Source organism: Saimiri boliviensis, chromosome 2 (genome assembly GCF_048565385.1).
Source record: "Saimiri boliviensis isolate mSaiBol1 chromosome 2, mSaiBol1.pri, whole genome shotgun sequence".
NCBI classification, from domain to species: Eukaryota; Metazoa; Chordata; class Mammalia; order Primates; family Cebidae; genus Saimiri; species Saimiri boliviensis.
In genome coordinates, this window is record NC_133450.1 from 197,510,290 (window position 1) to 197,526,736 (window position 16,447).

Sequence of the window (16,447 nt, forward strand, 5' to 3'; positions counted from 1 at the left end):
GATTTCACTAGGCTAAATATTTGATTATAATGCTTAGTTCTATTCTAAATCTTTTCTATGCTATTTTTTAAACTGGGACTGGCTAGGGCCTCAGTCCCTTGCTTTGACACTTGTGTGACCTCCCACCCAAGAAGGCAAAGAATAAAAATCTCTCCTCATAATTTTGATTTTCCCAGATAAGTTCCTCAACGGTTGTGCAATGATGCCATTTCTATGCTGCTTCTTTTAATTTTAAATGACAAATAAAAATTGCATGTATTTATGGTACATAACATGATGCTTTGATAGATATATTGTATTAGTCCATTTTCACATTGTTATGAAGAAATACCTGAGACTGGGTAATTTATAAAGAAAAACAGATTTAATGAACTCACAGCTCCACATGACTGGGGAGGCCTCACGATTATGGCGGATATCCAAGGAGGAGCAAGATTGGCCAGGTACAGTGGTTCATGCCTATAATCTCAGCACTTTGGGAGGCCAAGGTGGGTGGATCACCTGAGGTCATGAGTTCAAGACCAGCCTGACTATCATGGAGAAACCCCGTCTCTACTTAAAATACAAAATTAGCTGGGCGTGGTGGCACATGCCTGTAATCCCAGCTACTTTGGAGGCTGAGGCAGGAAGAATGACTTGAACCCAGGAGGTGGAGGTTGCAGTGAGCCAAGATCATGCCATTGCACTCCAGCCTGGGCAACAAGAGCAAAACTCTGTCTCAAAAAAAAAAAAAAAAAAAAAAAAAAAAACACGAAAATAGGAGCAAGATGAGATTTGGGTGGGGACACAGCCAAACCCTATCATTCTGCCTCAGCCCCTTCCAAATCTCATGTCCTCACATTTTAAATCATGCCTTCCCAACAATCCCCCAAAGTCTTAACTCATTTCAGCATTAACTCAAAGGTCCACAGTCCAAAGTCTTATCTGAGACAAGACAAGCCCCTTCTGCCTATGAGCCTGTAAAACCAAAGGCAAGTTAGTTACTTCCTAGATACAAAGGGCGTACATGCACTGGATAAATACACCCATTCCAAATGGAAAAAATTGGCTAAAACAAAGGGCTACAGGATCCATGCAAGTCTGAATCCAATAGGGTAGTCAATAAACCTGAAGTTCTAAAATGAGGTCCTTTGACTCCATGTCTCAAAACCAGGTCACACTGATACAAGAGATGGGCTCCCATGGCCTTGGGCAGCTCTGCCCCTGCGGCTTTGCAGGGTACAGCTTCCCTCTTGGTTGCTTTTACAAGCTGGCATTGAGTGTCTGTGGCTTTTCTAGGTGCATGGTTGAATATGTTGATGGATCTACCATACTGGAATCCAGAGGACAGTGGCCCTCTTCTCACAGCGCCACTAGGGAGTGCTCCAATGGAGACTTTGTATGGGGGCTCCAACCCCACGTTTTCCTTTTGCACTGTCCTAGCAGAGCTTCTCCATGAGGGCCCAAGCCCTGCAGCAAACTTCTACCTGGACATCCAGGTGTTTCCATACATCTTCTGAAATCTGGGTGGAAGTTCCCAAACCTTCATTCTTGACTTCTGTGCACCCGCAGGCTCAACAATATGTGGAAGCTGCCAAAGCTTGGGGTTTTCACCCTCTGAAGCCATGGCCAAGCTGTACCTTGGCCCCTTTTAGCTATGGCTGCAGCTGGTGTGATGCAGCGTACCAAGTCTCTAGGCTACACACAGCAGGAGGGTCCTGAGCCTGACCCAGGAAACCATTTTTCCTCCTAGGTCTCCAGTCCTGTGATGGGAGGGCTACTAGGAAGGTCTCTGACATGCCCTGGAGATATTTTCCCCATTGTCTTGGCAATTAACATTTGGCTCCTGTTAATTATGCAACTTTCTGTAGCAGGCCTGAATTTCTACTCAGAAAATAGGTTTTTCTTTTCCATTGCATTGTCAGGCTGCAAATTTTCCAAACTTTTATGCTCTGTTTCCTCTTGAATCCTTTGCCTACTTAGAAATTTCTTCCACCAGATACCCTAACTCATCTCTCTGAGGTTCAAAGTACCAGAGATCTCTAGAGCAGAAGTAAAATGCCACCAGTCTCTTTGCTAAAGCATAACAAGAGTCACCTTTGCTCCAGTTCCCAACAAGTTCTTCACCTCCATCTGAGACCACCTCAGCCTGGACTTTATTGACTATGTCACTATTGGCATTTTGGTCAAAGCCATTCAACAAGTCTTTAGGAAGTTCCAGACTTTCTTACACTTTCCTATCTTCCTCTAAGCTCTCCAAACTGTTCCAACCTCTGCTTGTTACCTAGTTCCAAAGTCACTTCCACATTTTCAGGTATTCTACCAGTGCCCCACTACCTGTCACCAAGCTACTGTATTAGTCCATTTTCATACTCCTATGAAGAAAAACCTGAGACTGGGTAATTTATAAAGAAAAGGAGGTTTAATGGACTCGTAGTTACACATGGCTGGGAGGCCTCAGAATCATGGTGTACAGTGAAGGAGGAGCAAAGGAACATGTTACATGGCAGCAGGCAAGAGAGAGCATGCAGGGAAACTGCCCTTTTAATGAAACCACCAGTTCTCATGAAACTTATTCATTATGACAGAGCAGCATGTGAAAAGCACACTCCCATGATTCAATTACCTCCCACCAGGTCCTTCATATAATACGTGGGGATTATGGGAGCTACAATTTAAGATTTGGATGGGTACACATCCAAACCATATCATGCATACATTGTGGAATGGCTAAGGAAAGCTAATTATACATAAAAGACCCACATATCCCTTTCATCTTACAGGTTAATGGCTTTCCTACTCAGAAAATATTTCATAGCAGCTTTACATCTTTATTTCTCAAGCTATAGATTATGGGATTTAACATGGGGGTCACAACACCATAAAACATGGAAACAAGCCCCTCTGTAGCTTCCAAGTTGTCTTTCCCACAGAGGTCTTGGAACTTAGGTTTTGCATACATGAAGAAGATGGTACCATAAAATATGATCACCACAGTCAGGTGAGCTGAGCAGGTGGAAAATGCCTTGTGTCTTCCTGTGGCTGACTTCATTCTCAAGATGATATAGAGGATACACATATAGGAGAAAATAATGACCAATAGAGGAAGAACTAGGAAAGCAATATTTGACACTGCTAGGGTAACAATATTGAGGGATATATCAGCACAAGCTAGCTTGAGGACAGCTAAGATCTCACATAAGAAATGATTAATAATATTGTTCCCACAGAAGGGCAATTGCATGGCAAGTGATGTTTGCACAATTGAATTGATTCCACCAGAGAGTCAATATAGAAGCCATCAGTACAAATGCCACTTTGCTCATGACAATGGAGTATCTCAGCGGGTTACAGATGGCCACATAATGATCAAATGCCATCATGCCAAGAAGCAAACATTCTGTTGACCCCATTGCAAACCCAAAAACATCTGCACTGCACATCCAGAACAGGAAATGTTTCTCTTCTTTGAGATGAAGCTCAGCAATGTTGAGGGAACAGAGGAGGATATATAGCAGATATCCAGGAAAGAGAGGTTGCCCAGAAAGAAGTACATGGGTGTGTGAAGATGAGAATCAAAGATGCTTGCTATGATGAGAACACCGTTGCCAATTAGAATTACTACATACATAACTAGAATCAGAGCAAAGAAAATGATATCAAGTTTGAGGTAACCAGAGAGTCCCGGAAGAATGAGTTCTCTCACAAATGTTTGGTTTGTCTTGTCCATGTCCCAGCTTTCAGGATGTCAAAGGAAGACTCAATATATAATATTTTCACAACCAAGCAACAAATGTAACAAATAACGTGAATAAACATTACTCTAGAATGAAAAAGAAACTTTGTTTTAAAGCTCTACCATTCAGTTATCTTCAATAGTATTTGTGCCTAGAACACAATCACACTAGGATGCTAAGAGTTTCTATGCCCTGTATCTGATATGTGAAGATCTACATAGGATCAGAAGTAAATTCAGACACAACTTTTCTTATTGTTGAGGACATTGAGTTGAGTTTTCTAAAAGCCTTACATTATTGCAGATGACAAACCTAAATTCTTCATTTAGTCAAGCCCAGTGAGAGAGCTCCAAAGAAGGAAAAAGACAACTCAGGTAGAACTGGAATTTTGACCCAGTGTTTAATAAAAATGTTTAGAATTTAAAAGCAGGTTTAATGTTCATGTACATTTGTTTGTTTGCCTAAAACTCTGAATGTCTTTCCAGTCAGTTAAATGTGTATTTTTATAGGGAAGAAATTTGATAATAGTAAATTAAACCCCATATACTGTGATTTAACATCTTTTCAAAGGTAAAGTTAGTTGTTGATCTCATTCTAGCATCCCATTCTTACTATTTTGTTATTTCCTATGACAAGACCACTGTGTAGACCAGCTCTGCAGGTATATGATGGAGAATCTTTGGAGAACAATACATGATCTCTATTTGTTTTATTTCATGGCTTCAGAGTTACTCCTGAGAATTTGTTTGTTTGAGTAAACCTGAAAAAAGAGTAGTAACAATCAAACACATTTGTGTGTATGTGTGTATAGCACTTTACAAAAAGCAAATGAATCTTCTCATTACCCCTAATTTATTTCTCTCAAATGGAAAAGACAGAATGTGGCCTATAAGTAAAAAGAGAAACTTAATGCTCAGTTCTTTTGATTACAACACCAAAAGTTATTTTACCTTGTTTTCACAAAGTACTATCCAAAATTTTTAGCTTTGATGGAATTTTAATTTTTCTAATTTCATATGCATATAAATCACCTGAAGATACTGTTAACTCGTAAATTTTATATTAGCACTTCTGGGATAAGGCCTATGATTCTTCATTTCTATTAATCTTCCAGGGTATGTTGAACCACGGGGAAGAGGCACATTTTGAGTAGCAAGACATTGGTTTTTCTATAGTGAGTTAGTAGATAATCCAGATATTTCTGATCCAAATAGATTTTCTTTTGTGTTATAATATGGACTGGCTTATCAACCTGGAAAATGACCGAGAGTCTAATTCTTTTGTGTTTGCCAGCAAACTTCAGGGCCACATCTCACTGTTCAGTACACTTCAGAAAATAAACACTATTGAAACATTTTATGAAAACAGGATAAACTTTTGCTGGACTACTACAATTTGTGTATGATATTATTGATTGCCTAACTTAAGCACGGTCTTATTTTAACACAAGTAAGGGTGGGAAAAGTATGACACAGCATGTCTGCCATCAATAAGTTCATAATTCAAGAACAAAAATACACATAGAACAATCTGATAAAGAATATAATTATATCACGTGGCCAGGGTGAATATTATAAGTAACTTCAGAAGGAGGACGTAAATAAGAAATAAGTAAGTCAAGAGAGAATGCTGAAAGAATTTCAAACTTATACCAGATCTGGAAGCGCAGAAGCAATGGGGTACGTTTGGAAGAGAAGAGAGAAACAAAGGTATTTCAGAAGGGAGAGCAGCTTAATGTTTTAGAGGAGCAGATTGGCAGTACCTACATTTCAGACAGGGGAGTTTCAGTGGAAACACTCTGAAAAGTTAATGAGGCAGGAATATAGAAGGGCCCAAAGGTTAGGAAGAAAAGCAATTATATTCTCTTTTGTATGTAAGGGATCTATTATCAGAACACCAAGCAGAAAGCGACTGTTTAGCCCCTGTGACTTCAGCTACCTTTCAAACCTGACATTATATAATTTATTTTATGAGGTTTTGAATAGATATGTGACACAAGGAATTAAGATGATTAATTAGGTAATTATAAATTACTGCCTGGTACACACACACACACACACACACACACACTCATCATCATCATCATCATCATCATCATCATCATCATCATCTTCATCATCATCAACATCTTTTCATAACTACCAGTTTTTAGATTAAACAAAATTGCAGGTTTAGGGCTCACATGGGCTAACAGTTCTGAGAATATCTGCAGAGGTTCAACCCCTACTCTGATACTCAGTTTGGTATGTGATGATAAGTGAAAAAATTTCTCTACAGAATATAATGTCTTGGATTCAGAAGCCAAACCAGACAGAGGGATTATCACTTTGGAAACAGTTTAAAGAATGCCAGCAGAACATCTTAACTTTTAAGAGAAGCACAAATAAATGTTGAATCCCCAAATTAGAGATGAGAAAATTGAGCCTCAAAGGAATTTTGAATTTATATTTACTCAGTTTAAGACTAGAAATACCTATTAAAAATGCTTTTTGTTTATTTAAGTGAAAAAAATCACTAAAACAACCTCTGTTGCAGACTTCCATGTGCAAGATCCTGTGTTTGAAATTAGCAATCCTGACAAAAACAAGCAACAGGGAAAGGATTTTAGGAAAACTGGCTAGCCACCTGCAGAAAGCAGAAACTGGACCCCTTCCTGACACCTTACACTAAAATTAACTCCAGCTGGATTGAAGACTTAAACCTAAGACCTAACACCATAAAAACACTAGAAGAAAACCTAGGCAATATCATTCAGGACACAGGCATAGGCAAGGACTTCATGATTTAAACACCAAAAGCATTGGCAACAAAAGCCAAAATAGACAAATGGGACCTAATTAAACTCCACAGCTTTTGCACAGCAAAAGAAACAGTCATTAGAGTGAACTGGCTACCAACAGAATGGAAAAACATTTTTGCAATCTACCCATGTGACAAAGGGCTAATATCTAGAATCTACAAAGAAATAAAACAGTTTATAAGAAAAAAACAAACCCATTCAAAAGTGAGTGAAGGATATGAACAGACACTTTGCAAAAGAAGGTATTTATGAGGCCAACAAACATATGAAAAAATGCTCATCCTCACTGGTCATTAAAGAAATGCAAATCAAAACCACTTTGAGATACCATCTCATGCCAGTTAGAAAGGCGATCATTAAAAAATCTGGAGACAACAGATGCTGGAGAGGATGTGGAGAAATAGGAACACTTTTACACTGTTGGTGGGAGTGTAAATTAGTTCAACCATTGTGGAAGACAGTGTGGCGATTCCTCAAGGATCTAGAAATAGAAATTCCATTTGACCCAGCAATCCCATTACTGGGTATATATCTGAAGGATTATAAATCATTCTATGATAAAGACACATGCACATGTATGTTCATTGTGGCATGGTTTACAATAGCAAAGACCTGAAACCAACCCAAATGCCCATTGATGATAGACTGGACAGGGAAAATGTGGCACATATACACCATGGAATACTATGCAGCCATAAAAAACGATGAGTTCGTGTTCTTTATGGGCACATGGATGAATCTGGAAACCATCACTCTCAGCAAACTGAAATAAGAACAGAAAATTAAACATTGCATGTTCTCACTGTTGAACAATGGGAACACATGGACACAGGGAGGGGAGCATCACACACTGAGGTCTGTTGGGGGGGAATAGGGGAGGGATAGTGAGGGTTAGGGAGGTTAGGGAGGGATAACATGGGGAGAAATGCCAAATACAGGTGACGGGGGATAGAGGCAGCAAACCACATTGCCATGTATGTACCTATGCAACAATCCTGCATGTTCTGCACATGTACACCAGAACCTAAACTGCAATAAAATATATATATTTAAAAAAACAATTATCTTACCTGGCTGAGGTCACATGACTAGCAAGGGCAAAAGCAATATCCAAAAGAAATATCATTCTCCTTCCACTACTTCTCTGCCTAACAGGTAGTATTGAAATCTGTATAGAAATCATGTGTCAACCACAGAGAACAGTCAGTGAGTAACACAAATAATAAACTGAGTTCATAAAGGTGAAACTTAAGTATAGTCAATTAAAAATGTACAAGGAGAATGCTTAATTCTTGAGGACTTAGTACTTCTTATCATGGAAGAAGATTCATGGTTGTGGGATTGAAACATCTGCCTTAGAACAGTCCATTTGCTTTAAAATTTTTCTACAGTGCTTCTTAGCGTAGGCCAAAATTCTCCTCAAGCAGGCTACAGAAATCCTTTGAGGATGCATTGGATAAGGGACATCAGCACTCTGGCAGCCCAATCAGGAAAGCAAAAGGAAGACAGAAACATACTGACTTGCCAGGAAAGGGGCTGATGTTCCAGATCCCACCTAGACCTCCATCCCAGGCCTGGAGAATCTGTGGGCTTTGCCTTCCAGACAAATGTAAAGACAATGAATTTCAGGCTACCTAGACAGTCTTCTGGTCCAAGCCTTCCCCTCCTAGGAAGAAATGCTCTCACCAGTTCAATCCACCTTAAGCCAAGCCTGTCTTAGCTACCTTTGGTTTTCTTCTGATCCCAGCTCTTTAGCTTGGTTCCCTCATGTACCGTGAGATAACATGAGCTCTGGGGAAGGAGCTTGCTTGTCTTGCACATCCTCCTATGGCCTAATACAGTGGCAGCACATAAAAGATGGGTTTTTCTAGGCTCTTAAGCAATTTCCCTGTGTAGTATTTACAGATTAATGTTCAGAACTTTAATATGCACAATGTGTATATTTGCAGCAAGTCTACTGCTTTTAATGTGTGTGTGTGTGTGTGTGTGTGTGTGTATATTTCTGTCAATACTAATAAGTTGCCATCTTATAGAGAGATTAACTGGTTCATGCATTGCAAGTGTAAAGGCATCACCTAATTCTCACTTCAACAGATATGGCATGGGGTTAGCCTAGTTGAAAAGTGCTGGGGATTCAGAAACAAAAGTCTTAGTTTTGAGATTATTTTTTCATCTAATATGTAGCTTGTTTTTCATTTGCTAAATAGTTACAGAAATACCTATCCTACTTTTCTCACAGGTTTGTTTTGAGAAAAAACTGAGCTAGCATATGGAAATTGCTTTATGGATTAACCAGTACTATACAGCTAATAATAATGATATGATCATAGCCATATTTGGTTAACCACATTGATAGCTGTATTGCCTAGTGATATTTATGCTATGAATCCATATCTAATAATAGCTTTAATTATAAATTTAAAAGGTATGTTTTCATGGTATTCAGGACTTACCTTTACGATGATAAATTATGTCCCCCTCCTAGAAGAACCAGGAACTATTTCCTAGTATTTATGTCAGCATCAGGAATTAAACTTAGATTCAACAAAAGATGCCAGATTCCATAGATGTGGAACAGTAAACATTTGTTATAAAACAGTTACTGTAATTGTTCCCCAATTCCCAAAGCAATTTAAAGTTGGAGCAAGAGATCTGTGGAATGGAGAAACTTGTGATGTATTAGGGACAGTGCCACACAGACCCAATTAAGAGGGGTGCTGGGAAAATAGACTGTGGCTGAACTAAAGCTCACAGATGAAATAACGCTCTCCTGCCCACATAACTTCTAGGAGCAGAGGCAGATGTTCACCAAACAAACTTTATAAAATGTGAGAGCTTCCTAGTTTAAAACATATCTACCAAAGCTAATTCAAAGTAAGAGCTTAATAATTCAAATAATGTTTACTAAAATGAAATGCTAGAATTGAAAAATGACCTAGATGTTATGAATGAAATAAAATGGAGACTACCTATGAATTAAATGCATTGCTATTTAACTTTTTGCTTACTTACGTTTATTCTTTTGGAAAAATTAATTTTATGCAGGATGCCATTTTCAAGATTTTTTGAAATGAAAAGAAATACAGATAAGCAATAAAATAAATAGATCCATCGGACAAAAGCAACTCTATATGCTTAAGGCCAGAAAAGTGAAAAGCAAATCCAGAACGGACAGTTTGGGGCATTATTGGGAAGAAAGAACATCACTTAATTAAAGTGTCTTAGCAAAGTCTATGAAGCTATATTTTAGATATTAACACTTAGATTCTGACTGTAATTTTCTAATAGATGTCACATTTCACATACAATACTTGAATTCTGAGCAATAACAATTTACTCAAAAAGCAAAAATGGTATTTATGTATGCACATAGACATAAACACACACACATACAAACATAGCTCCCCCCAACACACACCACAAACTATGGTATGTGTACATTAAATACAAATAGATATATGTCAAGAGTTTTCTAATAGTAAGATCATAGAGGTCTAGAGCTAGAAAACTCTGCAAAAATTATTTAGTAAGACTTCTCTTTCTATAGATGAATAAACTGAGGTAAAAGTGATGAAACACTGTTCCAAAGTCTCTGTTAGCATCTGGCCTAGAAAGAATTCAGAACACTCACTCTTCAGAAGAACCAGATAATGACAATAATGATACCATATGAATTTTTTACCAATTCTTAGACAATAGCTAATGAAATTGTCTGCAAATATAGGCCTCATATGCCTGGAAGATAAAGGACTCCTACATAAAGTGAGTAGTAAGATATTTTATTAAACTGAAGAGAGATTATTGGAGTGAAACTTATCTATAGCTATTATAGAACTTCCCTTCTGAATTCAGAAAAGCACTAGAATCAAAAAGGGGAGCCTTTATTCTCTCTTTGGAAGTGGCCTCTAGGGGACATGAGAGACCATAGAGGCATTCAAGCAATGCAACAAAGTATGAAAACATATGCATCCCATTGTCTCCCTCAAGAGCAGGAAATTGACATAAAAATTGATCTGCTTCTCAGCAGAGAACTCAGAGATGAATGGCAGTTATAAGTTGCCTACTGAAAGGATCCAGGAGGAACCATAGCTGGCAAAAGAGTTATACTGGCCCATTATCTGGTTTCCAGGTGGATAACAGTGAATCTTGACTGAGATAGACATTTATTCTGGATTTAGGGTTGCATATGTCACAGATAAAGCAAATACTACTTCCACCACTAGTATAGGCCAAGAGCGAATGTATTATTATAATTTGGATGTTGGTCATCTAATTAAAGAACTCTAAAATATAACATTGAGTAGCAAAGCATCATAAATAGATTTATATCCATTCCCATTGACAAAACATGGGCAAATGAAAATTGAAACAAACAACTGAATCCCCTGCTTACAAAATTGGAGAGTAACAAGGACTAAAGGGATGTGTTTCACAACTGAATGAATATGTGTTGACTTGCTATACATGACATTAAAGGGAGATCACCATTGGATGTATTATTGAGTTATTGTAGAAGATACAGAGAAGACAGTGGGAATGGTACAGGTACTCACAGACACTTCTCTATTTCTAACACTTTTTCTTTTTATTTGCCTGCTTCTGTGTTGGTGGGACATTCTTTGCATTTATGAGTTCTAGAAGATTATTTGCTGACCACGACACCATAACAATACATCTAAATATCACTACTGCCCATATTCCTAAGGAATGATAACACGGATCATTCTCTCTTTTTACCTTTTAAAATGAAATTAATGGTTTCTCTCTTTTCTACCTGTTGGATGATGCAGACCTATATGCTTGCAGTTATCCAACCCAACTCCAATGTAACAGAATTGATAAAGGGGAATCCCTGACCATATTTATATTGCTGCCAACTTTATTGGTCAGTTCTCTAAACCTAACAGTCTTACTATAAGGAGGATAATCTAGATAAAATAAATTAAAAGTGAAGGAAAGGAGAAATACTTGTAGCTATGAAAGGAGCCTACGAGAAGCTCTTTGGCATACTCTGAAATGCATTCAGGTGTGACTACTACGGTATGACACTAACCTGAGAAGATCAACATTTGGGGTTCAAAATATACACTCAAACTCTACTTAAGCAATAGGCAGTTACTGACAACCATGTATTTAGTGTGTAATCCAACATTGATTGACTTGTTCTGAAAGACAGTTTCTCAACAGTGGCCTGGAAAGTATGACTGAAGTTTTCAGAACTCTCCTTCGTAGACTGAAATTTCTTCCTCCTGCAGGACCTTGTCCCATATCTCTGTTAAAGCCTTATATGAGTACACATTCTGGAATCATGTGTTCTGTGAAACAGCCAACTCCAGGTAAATGCTACAATGTTTAATTTAAAAATCTGGCCTCTCTTGAAATTTATTTTTTTTATTTCTTTTTGACAGATGGGGTCTTGCTCTGTCAGCTGGGCTGGAGTGCAGTGGCACAATCATAGCTCACTGCAACCTTGGACTCCTGGGCTCATGCAATCCTGCCATCTCAGCCTCCCAAGTACCTGGGACCACAGTTGTGCACCATCATGCCTGGTTAATTTTTAATATTTTGTAAAGACATGGTCTCAATATGATGACCAGGCTTCTCTTGAAATTTGGAAAATCAGTTAATAAACATCCTGAATTATCTTACAGCAACAACCCACTGAAGTGAGAAATAATGTCTTTTATAAGACTCATGCGCCCTTTTCATGGTTCACAGCCCTCACCAGCACTGTCTCATTCTTTTTTTTTTTTTTTTTGAGATGGAGTTTCGCTCTTGTTACCCAGGCTGGAGTGCAATGGCACGATCTCGGCTCACCGCAACCTCCGCCTCCTGGGTTCAGGCAATTCTCCTGCCTCAGCCTCCTGAGTAGCTGGGATTACAGGCACGCGCCACCATGCCCAGCTCATTTTTTGTATTTTTAGTAGAGACGGGGTTTCACCATGTTGACCAGGATGGTCTCGATCTCTTGACCTCGTGATCCACCCGCCTCGGCCTCCCAAAGTGCTGGGATTACAGGCTTGAGCCACCGCACCCGGCCACTGTCTCATTCTTAATTGGAAGAATACTTCATTCTTAACTCATATCACAATTTATGTTCCTGGAAAAGCATTCTCATAGACTACAATATGAATGGGGGCCACTGGATTTGTGTCAATTAGATATGTACACATACACACAGATCTCCTGGATATAATTACATGACATATAACATAATGTAATTATGTCCAGAATTTGCTTCAAAGTAATCTAAAGGAAGAAGATAAGTGGGTATTGATAATGATGAAAGAAGGTGGATCATATGTAATTATTTAAGCTGTGAATTAGCACACTGAGTTTTATGAAATTATTCTCATTCTTTTGTTAAATATTCGAAAATGAAAATTTTCAAAAAAGTTCTAAAGAAAAAACATACATATCATATATATAAATGTTTGTGTATATAGAGATACATGTGTGCATGTGTATGTATTTAAACAGAGCTGCAAACATACTGGGGGAAACATATAATGGTATTTAGGGTAGTAATATGATCTTTCTAATGGTAATTTAGCCAGAAACTTTAAAAGTTTATACCATCTGGCCTATTCATTTCATGTCTTAGAGTTTATCCTGTGAAAACATGTGTTGGATATTGAAAAAATTTAACTCCAAGTGCTCATAGTAGATCTAATAAATCAAACTAAAAACATGATGAATGTAGGACCCCTACTTACTGAGAGAAACATTAGAATGGTATCTTTGGGAGGTGGCGATAGTGACAACAATTTTTCTCTTTTAATTTTTTTTGTTTTTTAAGAATTTTAGAAAATACTGAATTTAAAAATTTTAGAAAATATTATATTAATGATATACTAATGAGGTGACTTTTAGTGAGAGATATCTGGCTCTAGCAATTATTAGTTGAGAATGAAAGCAGGGATAAATAGCAACTTTTAGTCCTCACTATGGAGTCTTAGCTTCAATTCTGAAATTCTAGGACACTGTGAAGCTGATATTATGCCAGGTGCTTTCTCCAACTTATTGAAACTTTAAATGATACTGAGATCTGGATTATTTTTTGTTATTATATTTCCTTATTACAAGTATGATAACTATGGCCTAGAAAGAAAGAATAATCTCTCCGATATCACCCAGGTAGTTTATGGAACTACAGCTTTTGTACTACAGTCTCTCTATTTCCACATGTATAGTGCGACTGTTTTCCACTATGCTTCTCTACAGAAACACTCATTTCAGACATCACCAGGGATGAGTTTCTAAAAGAATTAATTATGTTTGTGAAATCTGTATCAGAGCATGTTGGAGTTTGTAGCAAACTACAGTTCTCAGTGATTCTAGCTGAGCAGTGCTAGTGAAGGCAAAGGATAAACATCTGTCTCTCTAACCACGGTTTCTCTAAAAAAAAGGTTCTCACTGATTTACCCGAGTCCATCTTTGTGCTTGTTAAACAAAGACATATATTTCCTGGTTTTCTCAGTGAATTGGTTTTGGGTTCAGCAGATATTTTACAGCAGCTTTTACATCCTTATTTCTCAAGCTATAGATTATAGGATTGAGCATGGGGGTCACTACCCCATAAAACAGAGAAATGAGCTTGTCTGATGCTTGCAATTTTTCTTCCCCAATCAGGTCTTGAGACTTTGGTTTTGCATACATAGAGAAGATGGTACCATAAAATATGATTACCACAGTCAGGTGAGCTGAACAGGTAGAAAATGCCTTGCGTCTTCCTGTGGCTGAGTTCATTTTCAAGATGGTGTAGAGGATGAGCATATAGGAGAAAAAAATGACCATCAGTGGAAGAACCAGGAAGGCCATATTTGATATCACCATGGTGATAATATTGAGGGATATATCAGCACAAGCCAGCTTGAGGACAGCTAATATTTCACATGTGAAATGATTGATAATATTATTCCCACAGAAAGGTAGTCTCATGGCAAGTGATGTTTGCACAGCTGAATTGATTCCACCGGAGAGCCAGGACACAGAAGCCATCAGTACATATGCCACTTTGCTCATGACGATGGGATATCTCAGCGGGTTACAGATGGCCACGTAACGATCAAATGCCATCATGCCAAGAAGCAAACATTCTGTTGACCCCATTGCAAACCCAAAGAACATCTGCACTGCACATCCAGAGAAGGAAATATTTCTTTTCTTTGAGATTAAGCTCACCAATGTTGAGGGAACGGAGGAGGATGTATAGCAGATATCCAGGAAAGAGAGGTTGCCCAGGAAGAAGTACATGGGAGTGTGAAGACGAGAATCAAAGATGCTTGCTATGATGAGAACACCATTGCCAATGAGAACCACTAGGTACATTACTAGAATCAGAGCAAAGTAAACAATCTCAATCTTTGGGTATCCAGAGAGACCCTGAAGAATAAATTCTGATACAAGTGTCTGATTAATCTCATCAATGTCATCTGCTTTCAGGAAATCAAAAGAAGATCTAACAGAAAACATAATTACTGCCAAGAAACAAACAGTACGAATTACCTGAACAATCATTCTTTTAGTACATACTAGAAGAAGTGCTTGCTTGAAGTTCTGACACCCAGTTACCTTCAATAATGTGTGTGACTAGAATACAGTGACATTGGGAATGATGGAAATACCTATACCCCGTCACTAACATGTGAAAAATCTACCTATGATCAAACACACATGAAGAAGTAACCTTTCCTGCTGTTGAGGACAGGTTCCTGAATTGAGGACACTCTCCTGAGCTGAGGTTGCTAAAACCCCTGGCCAATCAACAGCTCTAAGCCTACCATCTTCATTTCATCAACCCCAGCAAACAAGCAGTAAAGAGGGCAAAGGACTACTCAACAAAGACTGAAATTTTAATTCAGCAATTTTTAAAGTGGTTAAAATTTCACAGCAACTTTGATATTTTTGTGTGTTTACATTTTTTCTAGGCCTGATACTATACCTTACAGTCAGTTTAATTGTGTATTTTATAGACATTTAATAATAGTACATTGAATCACGGATCCTGAAATTTGACAACTGTTTAAAGGCATAGTTAGTTGTTGATCTCATAGTATCTTGTATGACTGTTTCTATGATGAGATCATTTTACAGACCAGCTCTGCATGAATGTGACAGTCTTTGCAGAACATTATAAAGTCTCTTTACATATTTTACTCTGTAGCTGTAGCTCAAGAGTCTGTCTTGATAACTTACTCATTTAAGTCAACCGATAAAAACAGCAACAATGTTTAAATACTTCATATAAATATGTATATATGTATATATATATATATACACCCCACTTTATGATTTACAAATTACAATATTCTTTACATTAACCCCACTTTTCAACTATGGAATATAGAACTTGGCCAAGATTAGCTAGCTAGTAAATAATAAAATGGAATGTAAAGCTAACATTTTTTACACCAATTCTACTTAGCTCATGACTTCGGTAATTTTTATATACATGTAAAGCATCTGGAAATCTTAAAAACCTTCAGATTCTCTCTTAGTGTTCAGGGAGGGTCATGAGATTCTGCATTTCTTGCAGGTTCCCAGGTGACGCTTATGCCACTGGTCCCAAAAGCACTTGAATAGCAAGGCTTAGACTATAATGAATTGGTCAATGATCTAGATATTTCTAATTCAAGCTAATTTTATTTTGCCTTATCATGTAGATTGCCAATAAGAACCCGGAAGATTTCAAGAGCATAATTCTTTGATGTTTTACAGAAACTTCAGATTGACACCATATTGTTAAATACTCTTTAAAAATGTTAATGAAACACATATTTTTTTTTAAAAAAAACTGCATTTTAAAAGTATCTGTCATTAAAAAGTTCACAATTTATGTAGGGATATAAGAAAAGAACATATGAAAATATGTTATAGACACTTTCTATAGCTTAAGTGAAAATTACAGTTTTTCCCAGAAGGAAGAATT

General features: G+C 37.7%; 1 protein-coding gene and 1 pseudogene across 1 annotated transcript; both read right to left on the reverse strand.

Moving 5' to 3' along the window:
- Positions 1-2,411: 2,411 nt before the first annotated feature.
- Positions 2,412-3,799, reverse strand: LOC101039043 (olfactory receptor 13C4-like; annotated as a pseudogene).
- Positions 3,800-13,910: 10,111 nt separating this feature from the next.
- On the reverse strand, positions 13,911-15,200 carry LOC101047969 (olfactory receptor 13C3). Its single transcript, XM_003925266.3, has one exon. It carries the CDS (start codon positions 15,034-15,036, stop codon positions 13,993-13,995), a length of 1,044 nt encoding a protein of 347 aa, XP_003925315.2. The 5' UTR covers positions 15,037-15,200; the 3' UTR covers positions 13,911-13,992.
- Between the last annotated feature and the right edge of the window lie 1,247 nt (positions 15,201-16,447).